General features: G+C 42.4%; 1 protein-coding gene across 1 annotated transcript in view; it reads right to left on the bottom strand.

Moving 5' to 3' along the window:
• LOC114659194 (collagen alpha-1(XXIV) chain) overlaps positions 1 to 27,530 on the bottom strand; it is a 338,513-nt gene that overhangs the window by 285,832 nt on the left and 25,151 nt on the right. Inside the window, exon 2 of the mRNA XM_028811519.2 lies at positions 24,262 to 24,323. Within this exon, the coding sequence (XP_028667352.1) occupies positions 24,262 to 24,323 (62 nt within the window). The remainder of the gene's footprint in view (positions 1 to 24,261; positions 24,324 to 27,530) is intronic.

Below are 27,530 nucleotides of genomic sequence, written 5' to 3'. Positions count from 1 at the left end.
CATTTACCTTCGTTCCCGCGTGTGACTCGTGCTGTAAATGTCTTCCTTGTTTTTAGTTCACGTGATTACGTAGGAGGCGTGATGACGCGATACGTGACTCCGCCTCCTCCATTACAGTGTATGGACAAAAAATATGTTCCAGTTATGACCATTACGCTTTGAATTTCGAAATGAAACCTGCCTAACTTTTGTAAGTAAGCTGTAAGGAATGAGCCTGCCAAATTTCAGCCTTCCACCTACACGGGAAGTTGGAGAATTAGTGATGAGTGAGTCAGTGAGTGAGTGAGTGAGTGAGTGAGTGAGTGAGGGCTTTGCCTTTTATTATTATAGATATATATATATATATATATTGTCACACACGTGCGCATGGGAGGCAGCTAAAGGGCTTGAGGGACGGCAGTTCTGAGACATACCGGGAGGTGGCAGAGTGCACTGACTCTTTTTCTCTCTTGCCTGCAGACCGTTCCCGGCAGATTCCACCTGGCTCTCGTGACATCATTTCCGGGACCGAGCCAATGGAAGGAGACCTGACTGGCTCCGACCCCTCTGACATCACGTCCGGGCTCGGTCCAATGGAGAACGAACACATCCCTGATCCTTATGACCTCACTTCCTGTCTTCCCCTTTAAAACCCTGCCCTCTTTCCTAATTCCTCAGTCTGGTTTTGGACTCGTTTGTATGCACTTCAAGTGCTATTACTCTTCATTGCAACTTTGCAGCCAAGGATTTTGAGATTATGCGGGTGGCTGCCCCAAACCTTTATCGGAGTATGTCTTATTCTTTCACATCTGGCGTAGTCGGCAGGATGAAGACGTCCTGGAAGAGAAGGGGACAGGACCTGCAACATATCCAGGTGGGAGCGTACCGGGACCGAGTTTCCAGGCGGGGAGGGTGTCCCGTGGTTCAGGGTGACCCGGTGCAGGCTCTGCCTCCGGCAGACTCTATTAGGCAACCTAGGAGGGCCGGGGAGTATGCGGGAAGGGCTCACAGAATTGGGCTGCTTCGGAAGCGGGAGGCCAGGAGGGCTGTTTGTGCTCTCTCGGGAGAGAGTGCCCGTCTCCCTGTAAAGCCAGAGCCCCGAATTCCACCTAGGGGTGCCCCAGACCGGCAGGTGAGTAGAGTGAAAGCCTGGCGGTTTGATCCAGAGAGGCCAACCCCTCAACAGGCCTTGAGCCTATGGACGAAGGTAGGGCTGTGGCTACGGCCTCATGAAAGTACGCCCTACCACATGCTTGAACAGGTGGCTTGCTACCTGTTTTTAAATTCACTACCCCAGCGCTTCACCCAGCCGGTTTGGGGTAAAGATTTCATAAATATGGCAGAGCTCATTGAGCTCGTAGAACAACAAAGGGGGGCCTCCCGACCTGGGAGAGCTGAGCCGCCCCTGGGCCGACCTCGACCGGAGTACGTTCCAAACCCTAGCCTCCCTCTGTACAACCCAGAGCTTGCACCGACGTCCCCGGCGCCGCGGGCGCACGAACCGCTTGGGAATATGGTGGGATGCAGGTGGAGGGGGAGGAGGGGTTGGTGTGCTCCGACAAACCCGTTAGCGGTCCCGCATACAGACAGGCTGATCGTTAACGGGTATAAAACCACTGTGTTATTAGATACCGGCAGCAACATATCCATTGTTGCCCGCCGTTTTGTGCTACCGCAACAGTGGTTAAAACATAAGACTGGTATAACCTGTGTCCACGGAGACATCTGCTGGTACAGGACCGCCATTTGTGTCATCAGCTACGGAGGTTCAGTTCGGAAGTTAACCATGGCTGTCCATCCTGGGCCTCCCCACCCGGTGATACTGGGGCGGGACTGGTCTGAAATAAACAGCGGTGAGTCACATACCACTCCTGGGGATAACTTGGGCCTAGTTATAGACGGGGATGAGCCGTCTCAAGTTGCCACCACGCCGTGTAATCAGCCGGCAGAGAGAGATGAAGCAGTCGGCCTGAGCGACGTGGCTACTCCCGGGCCGTCGCGTGCCAATACGTCATCCACCAGTGCCGCGGTGGAGCGGGAGGAAACCACGCCCATTGAGGTCGGCACTGACCCTGTCTCCCTTTTAAGGTTTCAATTTAGAGAGACGCCGGCTTCCTTTAAAAGGGAGCAGTGGAGTGACGACTCCCTGAAACATGCAAAAAATGCAGTAGTCCTTGTTGACGGCCAACGCACCAACCAGTCCATGCCACAGGGTCCTCACTTTGTGTTGGAAAATGACCTAATATATCGGGTAGCATTTCATGACGGGCAGGAGAGAAAGCAACTGCTAATCCCACGGACCTTCCGGCGGCAGGTCTGTGAGTTAGCACACGCCCATCTCCTAGGTGGCCACTTGGGCACCGAAAAAACCCTGGAGCGGATTAAGCTCCGTTTCTACTGGCCGGGAGTCAATGAGGAGGTTCGTCGCTTTTGCACTTCCTGTCCGAAGTGTCAACTGCGACAAATTCCAAGAAGGGACCGTGCTCCTCTCATTCCCATTCCCCTGATTGATGTTCCCTTCCAGAGAATTGGGGTCGATATAGTCGGACCTCTAGAGCCCTCAGCCCAAGGGCACAAGTACATCTTAGTCCTCGTGGATTATGCTACGAAATACCCCGAAGCTGTTCCTTTGCGCTCAGCTACTTCTAAAGCAATCGCACGGGAGTTACTAGGGGTCTTTTCGTGCGTAGGTATCCCCAAGGAAGTCTTGACAGACCAGGGGACACCTTTCACCTCGGAGACGTTCAAGGAGACTGCCAAGTTACTGAGAATAAAGCATTTAAAGACCGCGGTGTACCATCCTCAAACCGACGGTTTAGTCGAGAGGTTCAATCAGACTCTCAAACAGATGCTACGTAAGGTGGTCAGCGAGGATGGACGGAACTGGGATCAGCTCCTCCCCCTCGTCCTTTTTGCCTATCGGGAAGTCCCTCAAGCTTCCACGGGGTTCTCCCCTTTTGAATTACTGTATGGGCGACAACCCCGGGGCATATTGGATATTTTAAAAGAAGGATGGGAAGAAGAGGCTCTTCCCTCGACAAACATATTAGAGTATATCGCGCAGTTACGCGATAGATTTGGAAAGATACGGCCCCTCCTTAAAAGTCACGTGGAGGAGGCTCAGACAGCACAGGCCCGTTACTATAACCGTGGCACGTCACTCCGGGAGTTCCGCCCGGGGGATCGAGTCATGGTCCTAGTGCCTACCTCCCACTCGAAGTTGCTTGCCCATTGGCAAGGCCCCTATGAAGTTAAGGAGAGGAAGGGACTGGTCGACTATTTGGTGAGTCAGCCGAATCGTCGGCCAAAGGAGCGGGTTTATCATGTGAATCTGCTGAAACCGTGGAAGGACAGGGATCCCGATCCCTCCTCCGGCCAGCCCCGCTCGCTCTTCGCTCACACCCCCAGCCTTAACTTCGGGGCGGACTTGAGTCCCCGACAACGACAGGAGCTGGATACAGTTATCCGGGCCGTTCAGGAGGTAGTCAGTGAGCACCCTGGACGGACCTCTCTGGTTGAGCATAACATTGTGACAGAGCCCAGGGTTATTGTCCAAGAACGCCCGTACCGTCTTCCCGAGGCAAAAAGGGCTGAAGTGGAGCTCGAGATCAAGCGCATGCTGGAACTAGGAGTAATTGAGGAAAGTTATAGTCCCTGGTCCAGTCCCATTGTGCTAGTCGGTAAGCCGGACGGGAGTTGGAGGTTTTGCAATGACTTCTGCCGGCTTAATCAGGTCTCCCAATTTGATGCCTATCCAATGCCACGAGTGGATGACCTCCTTGAGAGACTTGGGCAGGCTCGATATTTGACCACGCTTGACATGACGAAAGGGTACTGGCAGGTTCCTTTAACGGACTCCGCTAAGGAGAAAACGGCGTTTAGTACCCCTAGCGGACACTGGCAGTATCGTGTCCTTCCATTTGGGTTACACGGGGCCCCTGCAACCTTCCAGCGTCTGGTGGACAAAGTGCTCCGACCTCATAACTCATACAGTGCTGCCTACCTGGATGACGTGGTCATCTATTCCGGCACATGGAAGGAACACCTACAGCAGGTCCAATCGGTATTGCGGACACTTGGTGAGGCCGGGCTCAGGATTAATCCCAAGAAATGTTTCTTTGGATTAACCGAAGCGAAGTATTTGGGCTACCTGGTGGGTCGGGGTACCGTGCGGCCACAGTGCTCCAAAGTAGACGCCATTTTGAAATGGCCCCGTCCGTGAACCAAGCGGCAGGTCCACGCCTTTCTCGGGTTAGCGGGGTACTACCGCCGGTTTGTACCTCGGTTCTCAGAGAGAGCGGCACCCTTGACTGATTTAACAAGGAAGAGGGTCCCGAACATTGTGGTATGGACTGAGAAGACAGGCGCTGCATTTGGTGACTTGAAACAGGCCCTTACGTCCGTACCTATTTTGATGGCACCTAACTTTTCTTTGCCTTTCATTCTCCAGACGGACGCTTCGGACACAGGCTTGGGAGCAGTGCTGAGCCAAAGCGTCGATGGTGTGGAGCACCCCAACATGTACCTGAGCCGGAAACTGTTGGACCGGGAGACCAGGTATGCAGCGGTGGAAAGGGAAGCCTTGGCGATTAAGTGGGCGATAACTCAGCTGAGGTACTACCTGTTGGGCCGGGAGTTCACCCTTGTCACGGACCATGCACCCTTACAGTGGATGGCCCTGCACAAGGAGTCGAATCCGCGGGTCACCAGGTGGTTTCTTGACCTACAGCCGTACAAGTTTTCGCTCATTCATCGTCGTGGTTCTCTCCATGCCAACGCTGATGCTCTTTCCCGGGTTCACGACCTCTCGGTTAGGGTCGCCCGACCTGACGGGTCTGGGCTGAGGGGGGGGCCTTGTCACACACGTGCGCATGGGAGGCAGCTAAAGGGCTTGAGGGACGGCAGTTCTGAGACATACCGGGAGGTGGCAGAGTGCACTGACTCTTTTTCTCTCTTGCCTGCAGACCGTTCCCGGGAGATTCCACCTGGCTCTCGTGACATCATTTCCGGGACCGAGCCAATGGAAGGAGACCTGACTGGCTCCGACCCCTCTGACGTCACGTCCGGGCTCGGTCCAATGGAGAACGAACACATCCCTGATCCTTATGACCTCACTTCCTGTCTTCCCCTTTAAAACCCTGCCCTCTTTCCTAATTCCTCAGTCTGGTTTTGGACTTGTTTGTATGCACTTCAAGTGCTATTACTCTTCATTGCAACTTTGCAGCCAAGGATTTTGAGATTATACGGGTGGCTGCCCCAAACCTTTATCGGAGTATGTCTTATTCTTTCACAATATACAGTGGTGTGAAAAAGTATTTGCCCCCTTCCTGATTTCTTATTCTTTTGCATGTGTGTCACACAAAATGTTTCTGATCATCAAACACATTTAACCATTAGTCAAATATAACACAAGTAAACACAAAATGCAGTCTGTAAATGGTGGTTTTTATTATTTAGGGAGAAAAAAAAATCCAAACCTACATGGCCCTGTGTGAAAAAGTAATTGCCCCCTGAACCTAATAACTGGTTGGGCCACCCTTAGCAGCAATAACTGCAATCAAGCGTTTGCGATAACTTGCAATGAGTCTTTCACAGCGCTCTGGAGGAATTTTGGCCCACTCATCTTTGCAAAATTGTTGTAATTCAGCTTTATTTGAGGGTTTTCTAGCATGAACCGCCTTTTTAAGGTCATGCCATAGCATCTCAATTGGATTCAGGTCAGGACTTTGACTAGGCCACTCCAAAGTCTTCATTTTGTTTTTCTTCAGCCATTCAGAGGTGGATTTGCTGGTGTGTTTTGGGTCATTGTCCTGTTGCAGCACCCAAGATCGCTTCAGCTTGAGTTGACGAACAGATGGCCGGACATTCTCCTTCAGGATTTTTTGGTAGACAGTAGAATTCATGGTTCCATCTATCACAGCAAGCCTTCCAGGTCCTGAAGCAGCAAAACAACCCCAGACCATCACACTACCACCACCATATTTTACTGTTGGTATGATGTTCTTTTTCTGAAATGCTGTGTTCCTTTTACGCCAGATGTAACGGGACATTTGCCTTCCAAAATGTTCAACTTTTGACTCATCAGTCCACAAGGTATTTTCCCAAAAGTCTTGGCAATCATTGAGATGTTTCTTAGCAAAATTGAGACGAGCCCTAATGTTCTTTTTGCTTAACAGTGGTTTGCGTCTTGGACATCTGCCATGCAGGCCGTTTTTGCCCAGTCTCTTTCTTATGGTGGAGTCGTGAACACTGACCTTAATTGAGGCAAGTGAGGCCTGCAGTTCTTTAGACGTTGTCCTGGGGTCTTTTGTGACCTCTCGGATGAGTCGTCTCTGCGCTCTTGGGGTAATTTTGGTTGGCCGGCCACTCCTGGGAAGGTTCACCACTGTTCCATGTTTTTGCCATTTGTGGATAATGGCTCTCACTGTGGTTCGCTGGAGTCCCAAAGCTTCAGAAATGGCTTTATAACCTTTACCAGACTGATAGATCTCAATTACTTCTGTTCTCATTTGTTCCTGAATTTCTTTGGATCTTGGCATGATGTCTAGCTTTTGAGGTGCTTTTGGTCTACTTCTCTGTGTCAGGCAGCTCCTATTTAAGTGATTTCTTGATTGAAACAGGTGTGGCAGTAATCAGGCCTGGGGGTGGCTATGGAAATTGAACTCAGGTGTGATACACCACAGTTAGGTTATTTTTTAACAAGGGGGCAATTACTTTTTCACACAGGGCCATGTAGGTTTGGATTTTTTTTCTCCCTAAATAATAATAACCACCATTTAAAAACTGCATTTTGTGTTTACTTGTGTTATATTTGACTAATGGTTAAATGTGTTTGATGATCAGAAACATTTTGTGTGACAAACATGCAAAAGAATAAGAAATCAGGAAGGGGGCAAATAGTTTTTCACACCACTGTATATATATATATATATATATATCTCTAGACTCGCAGAAAACCAACTATATATATATATATTATATATAAACGTCTACGTGTGGAAGTGTGTCTGTCTGTCCAGCCCGGAAGTACGAGGCTATAGCATGAAGCTCAAAGAAAGCGACTCTGTCGCCAAAGTGTAACTGCCGAGCACAGACAGACACTCAGTTGGCTGCTAATACACAAGCGAGGCGAGCACATTGGTAACACAAAACCTCTGAGGAGAGAGAAACTTGCTTAGCCACTGATAGACAATGGAGGCAAGCGCGTCGGCAAAACGAAACCACTGAAGAAAGAGAACCTTAACCGCTTAACCACTAATGCACAACCGATGTGATTGATTGATTTAAGTACCAGAATATATGGTTTCTAGGAGCCCTGTATACACAGTATATACATATATACACACACACGCGCGCACACACACACACACACACACACACACCAGTAAAGGTATGTTGCAAAACTCCAATCAAGACATAAGTGGGACAATGTTAAACATAACCTCAGAGTTTGAAGTGTGCTTTTTACAATGAACAGTTTCTATAATGGAGATGAGAAATAACAGTACCTCTAGGCCCCTATAACACTTGTCATAAAGTCTGGCATTTATTTGATGATAGGTAGGTGCAATTTAATGAATAGGCTATCCTAGGCTGCAGTGTATGGGCTTTCAGCTGACTGTAGGGCCCAGCCTTAGGGGCACTGGAGTCATTGGATTGAATTATAGAACTCAATCGTTACTTTACAAATGCACCTTAAACATGGATGTACTGGTCATTGAGACCAACGGCGCAAACCCCACCATGCTCTCTCACTATGCTGTCGAGCCACAAACTGTAAGATCAAGAGAGAGAGAGAAAGAAAGAGAGATGCAAAATCCTTTGGACCACTTTCCAATCACATGATTGTACAAACTCATGGCCATTCCACACTAATGCAAACAATAAAAAATGTAAGAGGCAAGTAGAGTTGAAAAATATTATTTTTAAAAATTAAATGAACAAATTAGCGCCAGGGACTGCAGCAGAGTCAGCATGTAGCAATGAAACTCATTCTTGTACAACTCCTTAGACCTGTTGACAAAAATACAATACATACAATTCTTAGCATACAGTAAATAATTTTTTATTCAGTCAGAAGACTTCTTAATTACTCATACAATACATGTGACTATGACATTTATTAATGCAAAAAAAGAGGACAGATAAAGGCCAGATAATTCAAACAGTGAAATTAATAACAGGTAAAAACTATTCATTGATTGTGAAGCTTGGGGGTGCAGGACTGAACTTAAGCACATGAGTGACCTAAACTACTTATATATCAATTGGGAATAATATTATATGTTTGTGTCAATTGAAGGGTGTAAGAATAGTTGTTTTTTGGCCAGTTGTGGCATGCCAGTCTATTCAAATGTCCAGAGCCAATGTCTGATGCCAGACAATCCCTGATTACCTTTCACTAATGCCAGTAAGGATCACTGTTTATCAAAGTGGGCTATAGAAAGAAATAGACTGAGGTCTGTAGTGCAACAGAAAAGATTCAATAGTCTAACACTGATGCCTCTTGAAAGTGAGACCCTTCAACAATTAGAATTCACAGAAACTATAAAGGAGTTTGCAATTAAGAACACCAGAATAAAAAAAATCTATGAAGGTAGGGACATCCAGTATACTGTACTGCATTTTGCTGTTGTGCATTCACAGGTTTAAGGTTTCTTTTGGATGTTGTGGTTGATTAGCTAGGAAGCAGTAGACCACTGTGGAAACAGGGGAAATTTACCTTGTTGCTCATACTTATTTTCAACTGATTCTCACTGCTTGCCCTTTAAGTGACATCATATGCTGGCCTAAAAGCCACATTGGTGTTTCATAATGCATATATCTATGGGTCCTAATGTATTGTTATATACTACATGTTGAGAATTTGAAAATGAAAATGCAAAGCGGAAGATGAAAATTCAATGAGCAGATGGTGGTGGCAGTGCTTATTTGCATTTTACTTTTCTTTTTTGCAGGTTCATCGCTGAAAATGAAATTGTAAATGGTGTTGTTTCATTTTATTTTCAGTTTTTGCAGCATTCTTGATCATTGACTTTGAAAATAAACTTGCAAATGGTGTTATTTCTTTTTTTTTATTTTTGTAGCATTCTTGCGCGTAGACTTCAAAAATGAAATTGCAAAAGAAATACTGTACTTTCATTTTATAATTTTATTTTTCATTTCCTTTTTTGCATAAAATGCCTCCCATATGGCACAGTGATAGTGCTGCTGCTTTGCAGTAAGGAGACTGTGGAAGATTGTGGGTTCGTTTCCCGCTTCCTCCTTGTGTGGATAGTGCTTTGAGTACTGAGAAAAGCGCTATGTAAATGTAATTAATTATTATTTTTATTATATGTAGGTCTGCTAATGCAAAGTTTACCTATAATTCATTTTATTTTTTGATAAAAAAATGTCAAATATTGAAGTTACTTAAAAATTACCAAGTTACCAAGTGGAGCATTTTGAGTACAACCTAGTTTGCCTGCATCACTGTTTCTGACTGTTTATGTGATTGAAAGTCTGTCTCTTGTGACTGCCATAGGATTCAGGGAAGGAATTTTGGGGGAGGGGGTGCAAATAACTGAAGAAAGGTGAGTAAGAGAACCACAGAGACAGAAAAGAGAGAGAGAGAGGGGCAAAGGCAAAGTTGTCAGGCTTTGAAAATAATGACCAAAGCAAAAAAAGATTGTAATTATTTGTTCTTTGTAACTTACAAAACATCCATTCACACACACACAGTTTGTTGTTTCAAAGAGGGCTATCCAGATTTCATTTTCCTGTTTTTGTTACATTTTTCTTTGTTTTAGACTATTTGCCACATTTTGTTATTTTTTGGTTATCTTCGTTTTGTTCTGTGCTTTCTACTTAATCCTGCTCTCTTATCCTATATTTGTATTGATTTTTACATAACAGAATATTACACACATGATTATTCAGTAGAATTCCATCCATCCATCCATTTTCCAACCCGCTGAATCCGAACACAGGGTCACGGGGGTCTGCCGGAGCCAATCCCAGCCAACACAGGGCACAAGGCAGGAAACAATCCTGGGCAGGGTGCCAACCCACCGCAGGACACACACAAACACACAGCAAGCACACACTAGGGCCAATTTAGAATCGCCAATCCACCTAACCTGCATGTCTTTGGACTGTGGGAGGAAACCGGAGCGCCCGGAGGAAACCCACGCAGACACGGGGAGAACATGCAAACTCCACGCAGGGAGGGCCCGGGAATCGAACCCAGGTCCCCAGATCTCCCAACTGCGAGGCAGCAGCGCTACCCACTGCGCCACCGTGCCGCCCTCAGTAGAATTAAAAACACTTATATGTTGCATAAGTACATAGTCTTTTAATATTCAGACCTCCCTTCACAATTTCAGCCAGAGCAGCTAAATGAGGACACTGATGGCATGAACAGAGGACATAGAGGGACACATTGAAAGTTTCACTCATGGGGACTACTAACAACGTGGGATCCCATGGAGGTTCACCTGCACAGCTAGAATAAGCAGTGTCAGTGTGAAAAAGTATATTGCTGGTACCCATGCACAGATGGGTGCAAAAGTCAGATGTCTGGCAACGATAACCAGGGGAGAACAGTACTGGAGGGTACAGCAAAAGAGAGTTAGCAGAGGATAGCATTACTGTTGTTTACTGGAAGCATTTTTTAAATTGTTATTTAAAGTGTAAATTTTCACTAATGTTAAGTAATATAAGGCATCATTTTACAACAGGATTATAGTAAGTGTAATGAGATTTTTTTAGCTAAGCAGTATAGTAGAGGGAGTCAGTACTATAGTACGACAACTACGTTCTTCACCTTCATTTGCACTATGTCAGATTCTTTGTTTTCCTCTTCCAATATTATTTGACATTTGGCCACATGCAGTATCTGTAACTGTTACAGACAGTAAGTGCTATATATCTGGCTTTTATGTATAATGACTCTTGCAGAAAAATTGTTTTCATGTGTTTGTTCGATTGTTCAACACCCTGCATCATGTAACAATACAAAGGGTACTTACTATATACATATTAATACAAATGGTACTTACTATATACATATTGCATCTCCTGCTGCTAGGCCTTCTAATGGGGAGATGTAACTCCTCCTTTCTGGCTTCGGGCAGTTTGGAGGACAGCAAACGTAGAAGCACCTGTTGCCTTGTGGGTTAGCCTCTTTAGCCAAAGGCTAGGACCAATACTGATATTATTGGGTATTGATATTACTGTTATTATCCGCTGCCTTGTGGGTTAGACTCTTCAGTCAAAGCTTAGGAACAGAACCAATAATACTGGCTGTTCTCAGGATGGGCACCTGGACAGTATCTTACTGCCAAAACTTTAACTATGATCATGTTGCAACTGAGAACTAACTTAAAGGATGGAACTAACTTCAGACTATTGATGGGCAATCGGGGGTACAGCAATGAGAACTGCCCTTGAACAGTGTTGTCTTGCAATTGGGGGCTGGGGCAAACCTTGAACCAGCTGCTGAAATTACAAAGGGAGTACCTCTTTTCAGACTACGTTTAAGAACATGGAATGTTGAATCATTAACTGGTTGCTGTGGCAAGCTGTGCAAAACTTTGAGAAGGCAAAATGTTGACATTTCCTGCTTGAAAGAAACCAGGTGGAAAGGACATGGCACTAGAATGATTGACAGATGCAAGTTGATGTGGTCTGGAGGTAGAGATGGTATGAATGGTATTGGTATTTTGATTTCCACAAAGCTTATTGACTGCGTATTTAGTGTGGAAAGGTTAAAAGACTGGATTCTCATGGTCAATTTTGTCCTAAGTGGCAGTAAAGTCAGGGTTATATCTTATTGCGCTTCACAATTAGGCCAAAGCACTGAAAAGAAGTCCCTCTTCTGGGAACAACTAGAAAATGCAGTTATGAAAAGTAGTGATGACCAGGACTTATTTATTGCAGGGGATTTGAAAGGGCAGCTAGGGTAAAATGCAGGAAACTTTACTAAGGCTCATGGAAATTTTAGCTTTGGTAACAGGAATGCAGAAGGAGAGGCTATCCTAGAGTTTGCAGAGGCCATGAATATGTAAGTGATGAACTTGTTTATCAAAGCGTGAAGAGCATTTATACAAAAAAGCGCTATTGACATGATACTTGTTAAGTCAAGACAGAAGAAAGAGGCTTACAATGTCAAGTCAATCGTAGGACAAGAATGAGTCAGCTAATATCTTCTAGTAGCTGCTGATTTGAAACGGAGAATCAATGGTAAACCAAAAAGAACAAAAACTTTCTGTCTAAAAATGAAATCATGGTGACTTCAAGAAACTGAAACTCGTCAGGAGTTTGCAGACAAAATATAAGACTGGGCTGCACAATCAACAGAAGAGGTGAATAGCCAATTTCTTAGATGGGATTTCTTTGAAAACATAGCTGTGAACAAGGCTAAGGATGTGTGTGGTATAACAAAGAATAAGCCAGTGCACACTGAGAGATGGCGGTGGTGTGACGTCACTAAAAAAGCTATACAAGCAAAGAAGGCTAAGTTCAAAGAATGGCAAAAAGCTAAAGATGTTGAAACAGTCTCATAGCATGCTGAGTATGTTAAGGCAAGAAAGGAAGCTAAAAGATGTCTTGCCCGGGTTCAGGCTCAAAGGAGACCCTATGGAATGCAGCTCATACAGAGGAATTAAACTTTTGGAACAAGCAATAAAAGTTGTTGAGTGTGTTTTTGAGATGAAATTGAAACAAGGGTTTACAGGCCAGGTGCAGGTACCCCGGATGCCTTTTTGTCACAAGAAAACTCTAAGAAAACACAGAGAGAAAGGTAAAGAAAGGTAAAGAACTTTGGTGGGAATTTGTCAGCCTTGAGAAGGCTTTTGATTGGGTACCTTGTGAGATGGTCTTGTTGGCAATGAGAGAATCTGGGGTCAAGGAATGGTTAGTGCAATCAGTGATGACCATGTATGTGGATGTTAATACAAGAGTCAGAACCAATACGGGCTATAGCAACTATTTTTATGTCAAGGTAGGAGCTCATCAAGGGTCAATCTTGAGATCACTTCTCTTTACTATTATGCTAGAAGCCCTGATGAAACACGTCACAATGGGTTTACCATGGAAACTCCTCTGTGCAGATGATCTGGCGTTCAAGTTCAAGTTCAAGTTCAAGTAGGCTTTATTGTCACTTCAACCATATACAGTTAGTACACAGTGAAACGAAACAACGTTCCTCCAGGACCAAGGTGCTACATGCAACATAAATTTACAACATAAATTAACAGAAAAACTAAACTAGCTAACTAAGAAATGTGCAAACAAAAGCAACAAAGTGACAGTGTGACAAAAACACAAACGTAACATAATAATAAGGTGTTGTGGTGATGAGTTGAGGTAGTGGAGAAACAGTAAACATTCCTTAGTGTAGCAGCAAAAATTAGGAAGTAAAAAAGTTAGTGCAAAAAGTAGTCCAGTAATGGATATTGTGCAAAAAAAGCATTGACAAGTTGGTGTGTACGATAGTTTGGTAGTGTAGGTCAGTGTGTTTGCGCTTGTGTTGATTAGTCAGTCCAATCTCAATGTTTTGAGGTAGTTGAGTTAAGCTAAGTGATAATGTTTGTGTGTGTGTGTGTGTGCATGCGTGTGTGTGTGTTTATCAGTCCAGTCCCTTTTTGTTGAGGAGACGGATGGCTTGTGGAAAAAAGCTGTTGCACAGTCTGGATGTGTGTGCCCGAATGCTTCGGTACCTTTTTCCAGATGGCAGGAGGGTAAAGTGTGTGTGAGAGGGATGTGTCCGATCAGCCACAATGCTGGTGGCTTTGCGGATGCAGCGTGTGGTGTAGATGTCTTCAATAGAGGGGAGAGAGACCCCGATGATCTTCTCTGCTGTCCTCACTATCCGCTGTAGGGTCTTACGGTCCGATATGGCACAATTCCCAAACCAGACAGTGATGCAGCCGCTCAGGATGCTCTCGATAGTTCCTCTATAGAAGGTGGTCAGGATTGGTGGTGGGAGCTGGGCCTTTCTCAGTCTTCTCAGAAAGAAGAGACGCTGTTGGGCTTTCTTGTGTAGGGAGCTGGTGTTGAGGGACCAGCTGAGGTCCTTCTCCAGGTGGACGCCCAGGAATTTGGTGCTGTCGACGATCTCCACAGAGGAGCCGTTGATGCTCAGCGGAGAATGGTCGCCTCGTGTCCTCCTAAAGTCAACAATCATCTCCTTTGTCTTGTCAACATTCAGAGAGAGGTTGTTGTCTTTACACCAGTCCGTTAGCCCCTGCACTTCCTCTCTGTACGCTGACTCGTCGTTCTTGCTAATGAGACCCACCACGGTCGTGTCATCAGCGAACTTAATGATGTGATTTGAACTGTGTGTTGCTACACAGTCGTGAGTCAGCAGTGTGAACAGCAGGGGACTGAGCACACAGCCTTGTGGGGCACCTGTGCTCAGTGTGGTGGTGCTGGAGGTGCAGTTCCCGATCCGTACTGACTGAGGCCTTCCGGTCAGAAAGTCCAGGATCCAGTTGCAGAGGGAGGTGTTCAGGCCCAACAGGCTCAGCTTCCCGATCAGTTGTTGGGGGATGATCGTGTTGAATGCTGAGCTGAAATCTATGTACAGCATTCGAACGTATGTGTCCTTCTTGTCCAAGTGTGTGAGGGCAAGATGGAGTGCAGTGGAGATGGCGTCGTCCGTTGAGCGGTTAGGACGGTACGCAAATTGCAGTGGGTCCAGTGAGGGGGGCAGCAGGGTCTTGATGTGTCTCATGACGAGCCGCTCGAAGCACTTCATGATGGTGGGTGTAAGTGCAACAGGACGATAGTCATTGAGACAGGACACAGAAGACTTCTTGGGCACGGGTACGATGGTGGTGGCCTTGAAGCACGTGGGAACGACGGCACTGCTCAGAGAGATGTTGAAGATGTCGGTAAGAACATCTGCCAGCTGTTCTGCACATTCTCTGAGCACTCTGCCTGGGATGTTGTCTGGTCCAGCAGCTTTACGTGGGTTGACTCTGCGTAGAGTTTTCCTCACATCCGCTGTAGTGAGACACAGCACCTGGTCGTTCAGAGGAGGGGTGGTCTTCCTCGCCGCCACGTCGTTCTGCCTGTCGAACCGAGCGTAGAAGTTGTTCAGCGCATCTGGGAGGGAGCCGTCACCGTCACAGGCAGGTGATGTCGTCCTGTAGTGTGTGATGGCTTGTAAGCCCTGCCACATGCGCCGTGTGTCGCCGCTGTCTATGAAGTGATTGTGGATTCTCTGGGCGTGTGCGCGCTTCGCCTCTCTGATGGCCCGAGAGAGTTTGGCCCTTGCTCTTCTAAGGGCCACTTTGTCTCCCGCTTTGAAGGCAGAGTCTCGGGTCCTCAGAAGTGCACGCACTTCCGCAGTAATCCACGGTTTCTGGTTGGGTCGTGAGATGATGTTCTTGGAGACAGTGACGTCATCGGTGCACTTACTGATGTAGCTGGTCACTGATGAAGTGTACTCCTCCAAGTCAGTGAAGTCGCCGTAAGTTGCAGCCTCCCTAAACATGTTCCAGTCAGTGCTCTCGAAACAGTCCTGAAGAGCAGAGATGGCTCCTGCTGGCCAGGTTTTCACCTGCTTCAGAACCGGTTTTGAACGCCTGACAAGTGGTCTGTATGCCGGAATTAGCATAACAGAGATGTGGTCTGAGTAGCCGAGGTGGGGGCGGGGCTCAGCCCGATATGCGCCGGGGATGTTTGTGTAAACAAGATCCAGCATGTTTTCCCCTCTCGTTGCAAAGTCCACATATTGATGGAATCTAGGAAGCACTGACTTGAGATTTGCATGGTTGAAATCTCCAGCAACAATAAACAGTCCATCCGGGTGTGTTGCAAACAACAAAGCGAAATGAAAGGAGAAACTAACCCAGTGGACCCAATGCCTTGAAGAATAAGGCCTCAAAGTTAACAAAGCAAAGACCAAAATAATGTGTGACAAGGTTTCCAAAAGGCAGGTACTGGTCCAGTAAAGTGCAAATATGTGGTGTGTGTCAAGGAGGTGTTGGGGTGAACTATACTTTATGTACGGTTGTGACTTGTGAATCCATAGGAGTGGTGTCAGAGACTCTTTTGGACAGCTGAAGATGCTATTTGTATGCAAGAGATGCTTAGACAAGTCAAGTGGCAATACAGCTATCACATTTCTTGAGGTTGAAGGTCATAGGTTTGAAATATGTGACAATTTCTGCTATCTTGGAGATATGCTGAATGCTGAAGGAGGTTGCCCCAGTGCAGTTGCCGCCAGAGTAAGAAGTACGTGGAATAAGTTTAGGTATCCTTCTGGAGTTTTTTAAATAAAGTTGCTTCCTTGAGCACGAAGGGTATTGTGTACAAGAGCTATGTTAGACCTGCTCTATTTTATATTTTATTATAACATTCTGTTTTTATTCTATTTTATTATATTTTGTGAATTTCCCCTTGGGATTAATAAAGTATCTATCTATTGTAGCAGCTGAGGTTCCAATCCACCTCTTGAACCCTCAGGTACCACTCCAAACAGCAGGTAAAAGTATAACAATTATTTATTTTGTTATAATACAGTGCACCAAGCACCCTCCACTCCTCACTACTCATACAATCACTAATCAATAATAAAGCACAATAATAATCACTCCTCCTCTCCCAGACACTTCACCACCCTACCTCCCAGCTCAGCTCAATGCCTGGGCTTTCCCAGAGTCCTTTATACCCCCTGACCCGGAGGTGTTTCTGTTCCATTACCCACAAGTCCTTATTCCTTCCGGGTCAGGGTAAACAGTCCTTATCTTCAACCCGGGAGCACGTCGTTTCTTCCTGTCGTGGGATTATGACGCACTTCCGGGTTATAGGGCATATAAGAGTCCAAGAGCCCCCCTACAGCGACTCCCGGTGGTCCTCAAGGTATCCAGCAGGGCTGTGCATAAAAACTACATAGTCCATGAGGCCCTGCTGGAATTCGGGGCCCGTCCATGCTGTCGGGAGAGCTCCTCCTGGCGGCCCGGGGGTGAGGGCCGGAATATGAAGCCGGCCATCCATCACACTATCTATCTATCTATCTATCTATCTATCTATCTATCTATCTATCTATCTAGTGTAGGCGAGTGAGACGTGGACTGTGAAAGTTGGAGAAATAAGCACAATTTGGTGTACCAAGATGAGAATGCTGAGATGGATGGCTGGCGTGAAGTTGTGCATGCTGATATGAAGGTGAAAGGTATGAAAATCAAAGATGTTCAAGACAGAGCAAAGTGGATGTGACTGATCCATAGTTTAGGCTTACCCCATATGACCAGGAAAATGGCTTTTAAAAGTGATGATGATGATGATGATTAAATACACATAAAAAGAATTGCTATTAGCATTGGTTTCAAGAAATTACAAAAAAACGTTTAATTTTTGTGACTAGAAGTAAATCTGAAATACCTATTCTCAAATTTATGATCTAGATTAGGGAGACTGCTGCAAAACAGCAGCACCCATTATTTGAATGCCCTTTGACTGATACAGCAAAATATTTCATGATTGTGTTTGATTGCAAATTACCTTAAGTTTTTTGTAATGTACAATATTTTCTTTTTTATGTACATTATTTTCCATTAAAAATACAACTAAATAATTCCTTCCCTTAAAATTCTTACTCATTTGCCTCTCATTCTGAACTCTGATTTTAGCAGTCTGCCATTCTTAAATAAACATTTTAGAGGATGCCACCTACCGCTTTTAATTTCAAAATTACTCTAAATCTTGCAAATGTTATAAATTTACCTCAAAATAATAATCAAATAAAAACTATATAAAGTTTGCTTTATTTTTCGCGTGTTTCAAATTTGTATTTTTTTTTTTAAGAACAACTATGACATGTAAGCTTGTTTAATAATTTTTACCAGTTTACTCAGGTTGTGTGTTGCCAGCAGATTCCCCTTTGTTCCCCTTTCTATGGTTGTGGGCATAATTAAGGACATGAACAAGCTATTTATACTTCAGTGGACCTCAATTTGATCTTTTTGGCTGTCCTCTGTACCTCAGACCTTCTCCAGCAAAGTGCACCTATTCAATAAGTACAGTAATTTGTTTCCATGCAGTATATTATCTCAAGCCATTACTCATCACTATACAGTTTACTAAATCACAGATCTTGTATTTGAGCTCTGTAATCTCATTCAAAGACCTTATACACACCAACCTGATTATTACTATCTTAGGTCTTAGCAACTTTGCTTCATGTTTCATTATGATTCACTCTTATACACCACATAGCCCCATAGGCAGCTTGCAAATGCTTTTCTTTTCAAAGCCATCTAAAATCCCTTAGAAGTCAAAAGCAGAAGCAGCTTTAGATCTTTCACCAAGTACATTCCACTACTGCCACCACCACTAGGTTTACAGCTGCTCTCTACAGTATATTCAACATGATATAGTAAATTGAAGAATTTCTTTATAATTTCTTTAATTTATTGATTTACATTATCCAAAAGTCTGGATGACTAGTACTGTGTGTTGCCATCTTTTGTGACATCACAGATCACACAGAATGGCAATAGCTTTGGTATCATAAATACTATTGCTGCAGCCATGAAACATACCGCAAAATGGCAGTTATCTGTATCTATAACCAAAAAGCCATCCAAATGACATCAAAGAAATAAAAAAAAATAAGCAAAGCACAATACTATAATAATATAAATCTTTTTTTAAACTTTGATGCCAGTGTTACCCAGACACCATCTTAGATAGTGTCAGATATCGTTATGTCACATGCAGTGCTATAAAAAAGGTTTGAAAAGATATAACTAGTAATGACCACCAGTACTAACAAAAAAGAAGTCTACACACAAGACGCAAACTGAAAATGGTGCTGTAATGACTTCACCAGTGTGGCACCCGGCTGGGGTTCCTACCCGGACGGGATGCCCAGGAGGACCGGAGGAGGGCTTGTGCCTCCTCCAGAACACGAGGGGGCGTCCGCCCTGGTTGCTTTGGGGGCCACGGGTACAGAGCATGGAAGCTCAACCCTGTAGGGGCCTGTGGTCACCGCCAGGGGGCGCCCTGATGCCTTGGGAGCCCTGGACCTCAGTACTTCCGCCACACCCGGAAGTGCTGGGGGGAAGAGTATTGGGGACACCCGGAGGACTTCCGGATATGCCGACAGAGCTTCCACCACACAGGGGTGTGGCTACAGAAGCCCTCAGGATACACCTGGAGTCCTTCCGGGGTGAATAAAAGGGCCGCCTCCCTCCAGTCAGGGGTAACAGTCGGGTGGAAGAGGACGAAGCTTGGTGGAGAGGAGTGGAGGCGGACCAAAGACTGTGAAAGGCATTGTGAGTGTGGCCAGGACTTAAGGGGTGATTGCTGCTGAGGCACTGGGATTGTGCACTTCTATTGTATATAATAGTTGTCAATAAACGTGTGTGGTGAAGAACCATCATGTCTACCTGTCTGTGTCCGGGCTGTTCCCCACACCAGTGATACAATTAAAAACGAAAAAAAAAAACAGAAAATATTATTTATTAATGAAAAATAATGATCCACAATTAGTGTGTTCAACAAAATCATAGAAATGTTGAGGAACTTTTCCAGACAGGAAATGATCTAAATGATTTTGACTAGATAATGGTGCAACGCTGTTTTAATTGTCCCTGACAGCTAGGGAAGCATCTGCCAACTATGCTGGACCAATTATTGTGGCCAAAAATGTGATTTGAGCTGTGAGGCAGTAGTGCTAACCACTGTACCTCAAACAACAAAAGACACAGAGGGGATGATAACCACAAACAAAATACAACAAATGTCTACAAACTAGCAATAAGTAAGAAAGTATATATGTCATTGTGCTCATGAAGGTCCAGTCTTGGAACACAGATTAGCTGTGCAAAAAAGGTGCGATGTGGGACTGCCTGATTCCACTGTTAGAAGTTGTGGCTCTGGGAACAGCTAGAATGTTTTTTTGTTTTCAATCTATCTGTGCAGATGCTTTGCAGTTTTTTCCTTACATGAAGAAAATAGAAACTCCTTGTAAACAGTATTAAATCTTATGCTATTATTACTTCACAGGGTCACATGTGTTTTCTTTCTTTGGGCGAGAGAAGGCAAGACTCTTTTAAGGTTTGTTTTGGATCTAGCCATGTGGTGCTGCGTCTTATATATCTGCTGGCAGTATTCATAATATTCTCATTATGGTCAGCTACTGTACTCCTCAAATAAAAATAATGAAAGTTTTTATTTTCTTTTTTTAATGCATATGGGCTGGAAGGCCAGAGTACTGAATGGGTTGTGACATCATGCATGCCCAAAGCAGATCGGCAACAATCTTACAGGAAGAGAGAGAGGTTGGGGGCATACGCCGATAGCGCATTGCTGCATCCACACAATGAACCACTTGAATTGGGACCCAAGTGAAGCACGCATGAAAATTCTGCACATGCCTGCTACAGCTCTGTGATGGCAGCATGAGTGCTGGGAACAAATGTTCATCCAGGAAGGCAGGTAGCTAGACAGGTAGTTAGGTAGGTAGGTAAAACTTTATTTGCCCATACAGATAGAGAGAACTTTATGTGTATGACAGACAAAAGTCAGATTCACTGCTTACAGTAATCCTGTATGAATCCTCTTCTAGCAACTTCCTTTTATGAATTAGAACATTTAAAAAAAATTCTGTGTGTTTATTCCACATATTTTCTTGCTGCTTTCTTCTATTTTCAGGCTTTGAAATAAGTGGAATTTGTTTCTTAACTATATTATTAATTTGAGGTTGTTTTCACTTCCATAAAAATATGCAGCACATTGGCACACCACCATTTTTGTTTTTTTATGAGCACTGTCATTTTAGGTAGTTAGTGCATACCTTCCATTCCAGTTGCTAACACATGACAACCAGATATTGTAGCATGTTATAACACTGTTGAGATGGTATAAAAATCAGTGTCATGTATTTCCTGCTTGTTCAAGATCCTGGATTTGAACAACAGGAAAAAGCTTGCAGTTACAGTAATTATGTGCTATTCACAAAAGGTTAAGAAACTCTTATGTATCTCCTCAGATGTTAGATTTGTGATATGCATATCGAGACTAATAGTTTGGTATATTTTAACGACTCTTGATTGAATTAACAACTTCGATTTTTTTTATTGTTGTCGCATCGTCCTGTTTACCATTTTTTCTTTCCTTTTTCTTGGTCAGGCAGAACACTTTCCAACTACTTTACTGCATTATCTTTGTTCTGCCTAGCTGGAGTTTGGCAGAGAAAAAGAAAGAAATATTAAAGAGCCAGGAGATGGACGAGACAAATGTCATTACCAGGAAACAGGCAGACGTTCAAAACCAAAAGAAACAAAATGGCCAGTAAACAAAACCCAACAATCCAAAAATCACAGTCAAACTTGACTGCTAATTTCTGAAACTCTAAGATACCTAGATACCATACAAAACAGGAAAAAGATTTTTGTTTGTATACAGAATCTTTGACAACCTGAAAATGTGCAACAATGACCTTTATAGTGTTGCAATGGTGATGTCACATGTTGAGACTTTCTGTTGATCTGCAATAGCAACAAGGCCAGAAATTATATACAAAACAATATCCATACACAGGCCTGTTATGTTGGGGTGTCCAGCAGAATATTGAGAAGCATTGGGGGTTTCTCTATGGAAAACGTTTTAAAAGCACTTGACTACAAAGTACTCATTTGAAAATGTAAGACATACTTGAAGGAAAATATACTGAAATGGAAAAAGTACTTGTAAGGAAAAGCATGATGATGATTGTAGGAAATGATCAAGAGTTGTGGAAGAGGTGTATGTAAGAATTGGTCATTGTTTAATTTTTCATTGGTTTAGTTTTGTGCATTTTCTTTGTTTGGGATTTTAGTGCATGGACAGTTTCGTTGGTTGTTTTGTACAAAATAAGGTAGTTTCTCAGGTCTTAAAAATATTTTGCATCATGATATGCCACTTCTTTGTTTTTATTGTCATAGAATTCTAGAGAATGACTAGTGAGAAAAAACATTTTGTATATTACTATTTTATGAAGTGCATCTAGTGGGTCATTTCATGGTTACTATGTTATGAAAAGTGCATTATCAGAAATAATCTTGTGTTATAAAGAATTCTTTGCAGAAGTGCATTGTGAGCAATCTCTAGCAAAACATTACAGTTTTTATGGTCACAGAAACCTGTCTATTTCCCATAAGTTTAATAGCTGCCCTGACAAAAAGTTGAGGATTGACTTTATATTTGATTTCATTTTTATTATTACAACAGCTCTAAAGTCACAATTTTAAAGAGCCTTTTCAATGTCAACAATGCTCATTTTATCCACCCCAGCCAATATGACATTACATATGTGGACTGCATCTTGGGTGACTAAAAAATAAGTCTTAATGTCACCTGTATAACATTTTTTGCTGTAATTGTAAAACCAAAATAAGAATTGACTAATGAGTGCATTCAATGTGTCTGATGTGTCATTTTATAGATATACCCCCATCCCTATAAATGCTGAGGAGACTCACAGGTCAAATGTGGTTCATTTTGTCTATGAACTCCCCCTTAATCATTAGCAATAGCCGCCACAAGTACTATCCTGCCACTAACTAGTATAGTCACATCTCTCCAAGGTCATCTGAGAAATCACCAACAATCTGTCATAAACACAATTGTGTTTCTTTTACATGCCTATAGGGCATAGGAGGAACCTATGATCATCAGTCATTTAGCAGCAGCCAACTACAATATGCTTATTCACTGTCTTCCTCAATTCTATTTTAACTCTTAAAATTAGTTCAATTTATTCATTTTGTAGTCATTAGCACACCAACTAAGAATTTTGTTACCTTATTAGAGAACATTTTCCAAGAAAACATTATGTTAGATGCCTATCCTGATACTAAACCAAAGGAAAACATTCACTTACAGACTTTAAAAAAAGTTAGTGCCATGTTAACCATCATTTTTACACAAATACACATTTGCTGTTTTACTGTTTAATGAAGTATCTTTTTCTGAGGACATCTAGCTATTTAATTATTTATTTATTCAGGTTTATATTTAAGGAAGATCATCACTATTACGTTTACACAGTTTCACCTGCAATCATAAGCAATAGGAATAATAATAACTAAAACACACTGTGCAGAGGGCGGCATGGTGGCGCAGTGGTAGCGCTGCTGAATCGCAGTAAGGAGACCTGGGTTCGCTTCCCAGGTCCTCCCTGTGAAGAGTTTGCATGTTCTCCCCATGTCTGTGTGTGCTAGCTGGGATTGGCTCCAGCGGACCCCTGTGACCCTGTGTTAGGATATAACGGGTTGGAAAATAACTGACTTACACTATGCAGTTTTGTTACCAATGTCTCCTAAATATAGAGCATTTCTGCGTCTACTAGATTTTGATAGAAATTAGCACTGCACGCTTGGATGCCATGTGTGAGTAGGGTGTTGCAGAAATCATGTGTAGGAAACAGGAATCTTATGAAATATTTTAGTCAAGATTTCCTGCAACGTCTATGTAAAATATTTGCCAAACTATGTGCTTATTACAATGGATGTTTGCATTTTATAATGTACGGCAATATGTTTATAAAGAACTAGGGGGTTCACCCTCTGCTCGCTTCGCTCGGCAAAACCCCGGCCTGCGCTATGTGCCAGCCACTTTGTGTCTCTACCACTCGCGTTGTGAAGTTGGGGGCTGAATGCACCCCAAGGAGACAGAGTCGCTCCTCCAAAACCCCTCTTAAACGGTGATACAATGGGAAACAAATGCAGTTTTTTTTTTACCTCCTCATTGCTCAATCAGCTGCTGGCTTGCTGCTGCTGCTGCTAAATGCCTGTACAACAGCTGTCCTACTCTTTGTCTTTTATTTCTGGCCCTGGCGTGATTAAATCTCTTGGCACAAAGTCTCGTCTTGTGGAACAAGAATTCTTGATATTTTTTACTTTACAATTTAAAAACGGAATAAGAATCTGAAAATCTAACAACATCACATTAAAGTTCGATAAACTCTAAAAAGAATCATACCAAATATATATATGTACTGTAGGTTTTTAAATAAGCCCGATTTAAAGCGTGACAAAAAAAAAGTGACATAAAAACGTCACATAAAATTGTTGCACAAAATTGTTGCACTTTTAGGCTTAGGATTTTATATATATATATATATTATATATATATAGAGTAGGTATACAATTAAGTGAACAATATTAATGCAATAAGTATTGACTGTTAAACTTATGACTAAACAGTTTTCATGTTAAGATGTCGGTAACCTGCCACAGACAAGATTGAAAAAATGGAAAAAAGTAAATAGCAAATTAAATAAATTAAAAAAAACGTTTCTCTTACCTCTTGGGTGTTCTTGTGCAAATATTACTACTGTGCATGTTGCCAATAAAAGGAGGGTTCTCCTGTGGAAAAAGCAAGTAACCAAAAATTAAAATGACAGTATTTTTTTTTAATCACTGATTCAATTAGATAGCAAACATTATACCCAGTTTGCAAAACAAAAACAAACAACTGAATTAAGGACCCATAGTCCTTTATTGTGAATCACCCATTATATTGCAAAACCCAACAATCTTTGATTCATGAATTTTTGACTTAGAACTGAGATCACAATTCTAACTTCTGATTCATTGATTTTTTGAAGGACAATGTATATAATATACATATTTAAGTAAAATAAAAATTGTCCTGGATTCTTGTGCAATACATTATTACTAAAATACAAAACAAAACAATAATTAAATAACTTTTTAAATAAAATCAAGAATAATGAAAGTAAAGTTACAAGTATTAAAAAATCATTGCAAAATTCCTGTAGAGAACCTTACATAACTATTGTTTAGAAGGCAAACACAGTGTGAGTATGTGTGTGTGTTTATAGAGCCCAATGGTTGTTAATATATTCTTCAGAATGTTACATAGCTATTTGTTGTGACTTATTATTAAATTTACACATTCAAAAAATCACTGTGAGACTAATAGCCTATCTATTGCAGCCTTTGCTATCTGCTAAGAGAAAATGATTTCTCAACATTTTATTATTATGCAGCTCATTTTCTCCTCTTGTAAATTTCATGAAGCAAGAGCGTCATTTAGCTAGTGTTTGATTGTCAGGGAAAACACAGTTTGTAGGCAATGCCTTCTCAGTAGAAAGCCTACATTACTAAAATGAACTATAGGGAATTGTTTCAATTTTACCTTGACGTCTGGTGTACAGAGTGGGAAGTACAACTTTCAAAAAAATTATTGTGAAAGCAACCTGCATAACATCTGTCAAGAGCATTGATCCATTTTCTTAAACCCTTGCTCACTCACAGGGGAGCTGTATCATTTGCTAAGTAATAAATGATCACATGTGCCAGTTGGAACTTGACCAACACTGAAATGCATTAAACAGTGCATCAAGTGCACATACTTAGTTAAGTGATCAGATTTCCAACAGTAGGCTGTCTCCGCCATAAGATCCGTTGGCCTGCCCCAAAGTTACAGGTTGGCAAACCTGCATTTAATCAATATTGCTTTATGGTTCTGAATCTTGGACTGTATTATTTCTTGACATACAGAGACTGCAATCATTTCATATGGGGTGTCAGTGTCAGATCCTTCACATCCACTGGTTTCTCCAGAATTCAGAGGTTGCTGCCTATATGTGATTAGAGCCCATTGAAGTTATTGTTGCTTTTTTGGACAATTTCACCTAGGGCCATGGAGTACTAGAATGCATTGCTGCATGATGGACAGAGATGCATATGCCAGGGAGATGGAGAAAGTTTCTGGGATACTCAATGGTACACATGACTCCAGCATTTTTAGTGCACAGAAAAATAAAGACATTATGTAGCATGTAAAAGACAACTAACTAATTATGCACCATAAAGGCACTACAGACCTATAGATTATGGATTTTCTTTTCTAACGAATGTCTTAATTCTAGGAAACTGTACTAATATAATAAAAGGATTCCTTTGTTTCTCTGCTTATTATCACGGTGTATTCAAAAAGAGGATATGCAGGTGGTGGGCGAAACAGAACAAGATGCAGAGGACATAAAGATATAGAAGAAGATGATCTGCTGTGGTAACCCCTAATGGGAGCAGCTGAAAGAAGAAGTAGAATTCAAAAAGTATTCAGACACCTTAAATTTCTAGAATCCTGTTTTTGCTTTGACATTTTGGGGTACTGAGTGTAGCTTGATGTAGAGAAAAAAATAATGTAAATTATATTTTAGCGTAAGGCAGCAATATAACAAAATGTAATAAACCTGAAGAGGTCTGAATACTTTCCGAGTCCACTGTGCACTGTCCGCAAATTAATCCCAGGTTTTTTGAGTGTTGGTATAAGAAATATATGTAAGCGTTTTATATATTTGAATTTATTGCTCCAAAAGAAACAGAAGCACAAACCTAGGGAAAAAACATTCCTGAGCTAAGTGTAAAGATTAATCTTCTTTAGGAACAGTTTGAATTTGCAGGCCTGCTTTTCACAAATGAAATTCTGTAATGCAAACCACTTCCATGTTTCGTTAAGCTGGTAGAAGAGGTTTTTAAATTTCGCAGTAGAAGTGAGCAAAAAGAAGTTTACAGAAAACAAATCTGGCTGAATTCCTCTTCAGTCAGTAAAATGTAACTTGAACATATTTCTCATTGTGAAAGGTGAAAGGCCTGAATCATTAGGGATATCCACAAAAAGCAATACCAAAACAGAACACAAAACAACAAACAAGTACAGCAATATTTAAAAATAATGTGACAGCACAATTACATGGTTAGAAAAATGTGTGAAATTAAAAGAGATAATACTGGATTAACATTAGATTAGCTAAGTATTGCTCTGTATAAGAATATGACATGAAAATAATATCACAAAAGACAATATACCTGCACTAAGCAATCAAATATATTGTCTTTCATGTCATTAAATATATTGGCTATTCAAAGTAGAACATTCTTCAGGATAAACAATAAGTTAAAATACCAATAATGTATTGCAATTTAAGCCCTGAGAATAATCAAAGAGCAAAAAAGTCAGAGAGGTATCCTTCTGCTGTGCCTTTTCACGTGAAAAAACACTGAAATCCCCTCTGGGACTGTCAGTTATTCTCCTTTTAAAAAGTATTACATCTATTACAAAACACAAAAGCATATTCTTTGCCTCAAGTATGTAAACCCTAAGGCTCAAATACTTCTTGGAAGCACTACAAATTCATCTGTGCTTTTCATAAATGCCAACTGTAAGTATTCAATACAATCTATAAAAATGTATATATGCGATTTATAATCACTTTTAAAGCAAAAAAAAAAAAAACAATGGCTAGCAACCTGTATAATGTAATTCATACAGATTTTGAATTTTCAAGATCTGATTAAGTATCATACCATACCATTTTCTAAGCCCACTTAAACTTGATCAGGGTTGAAGTGGCAGGAGCCTATACATTCAAACGCAGGACGCACAGCAGGAACAACTCACACACACACACACACGCACACACACACACTAACCCTAATTGATAAGCCACCTAACCTGTAAGTCTTTAGACATGAACCCTGGTGTCCTTACTAAGAAGCGTCTTGTAAAGTCATTTTTAAAAATGTATTAAATTGAAACAC

Source organism: Erpetoichthys calabaricus, chromosome 10 (assembly GCF_900747795.2).
Source record: "Erpetoichthys calabaricus chromosome 10, fErpCal1.3, whole genome shotgun sequence".
Taxonomy (NCBI): Eukaryota; Metazoa; Chordata; class Cladistia; order Polypteriformes; family Polypteridae; genus Erpetoichthys; species Erpetoichthys calabaricus.
Note: the sequence above shows the minus strand (reverse complement) of the source record. Positions and strands in the feature narration are given on the sequence as shown.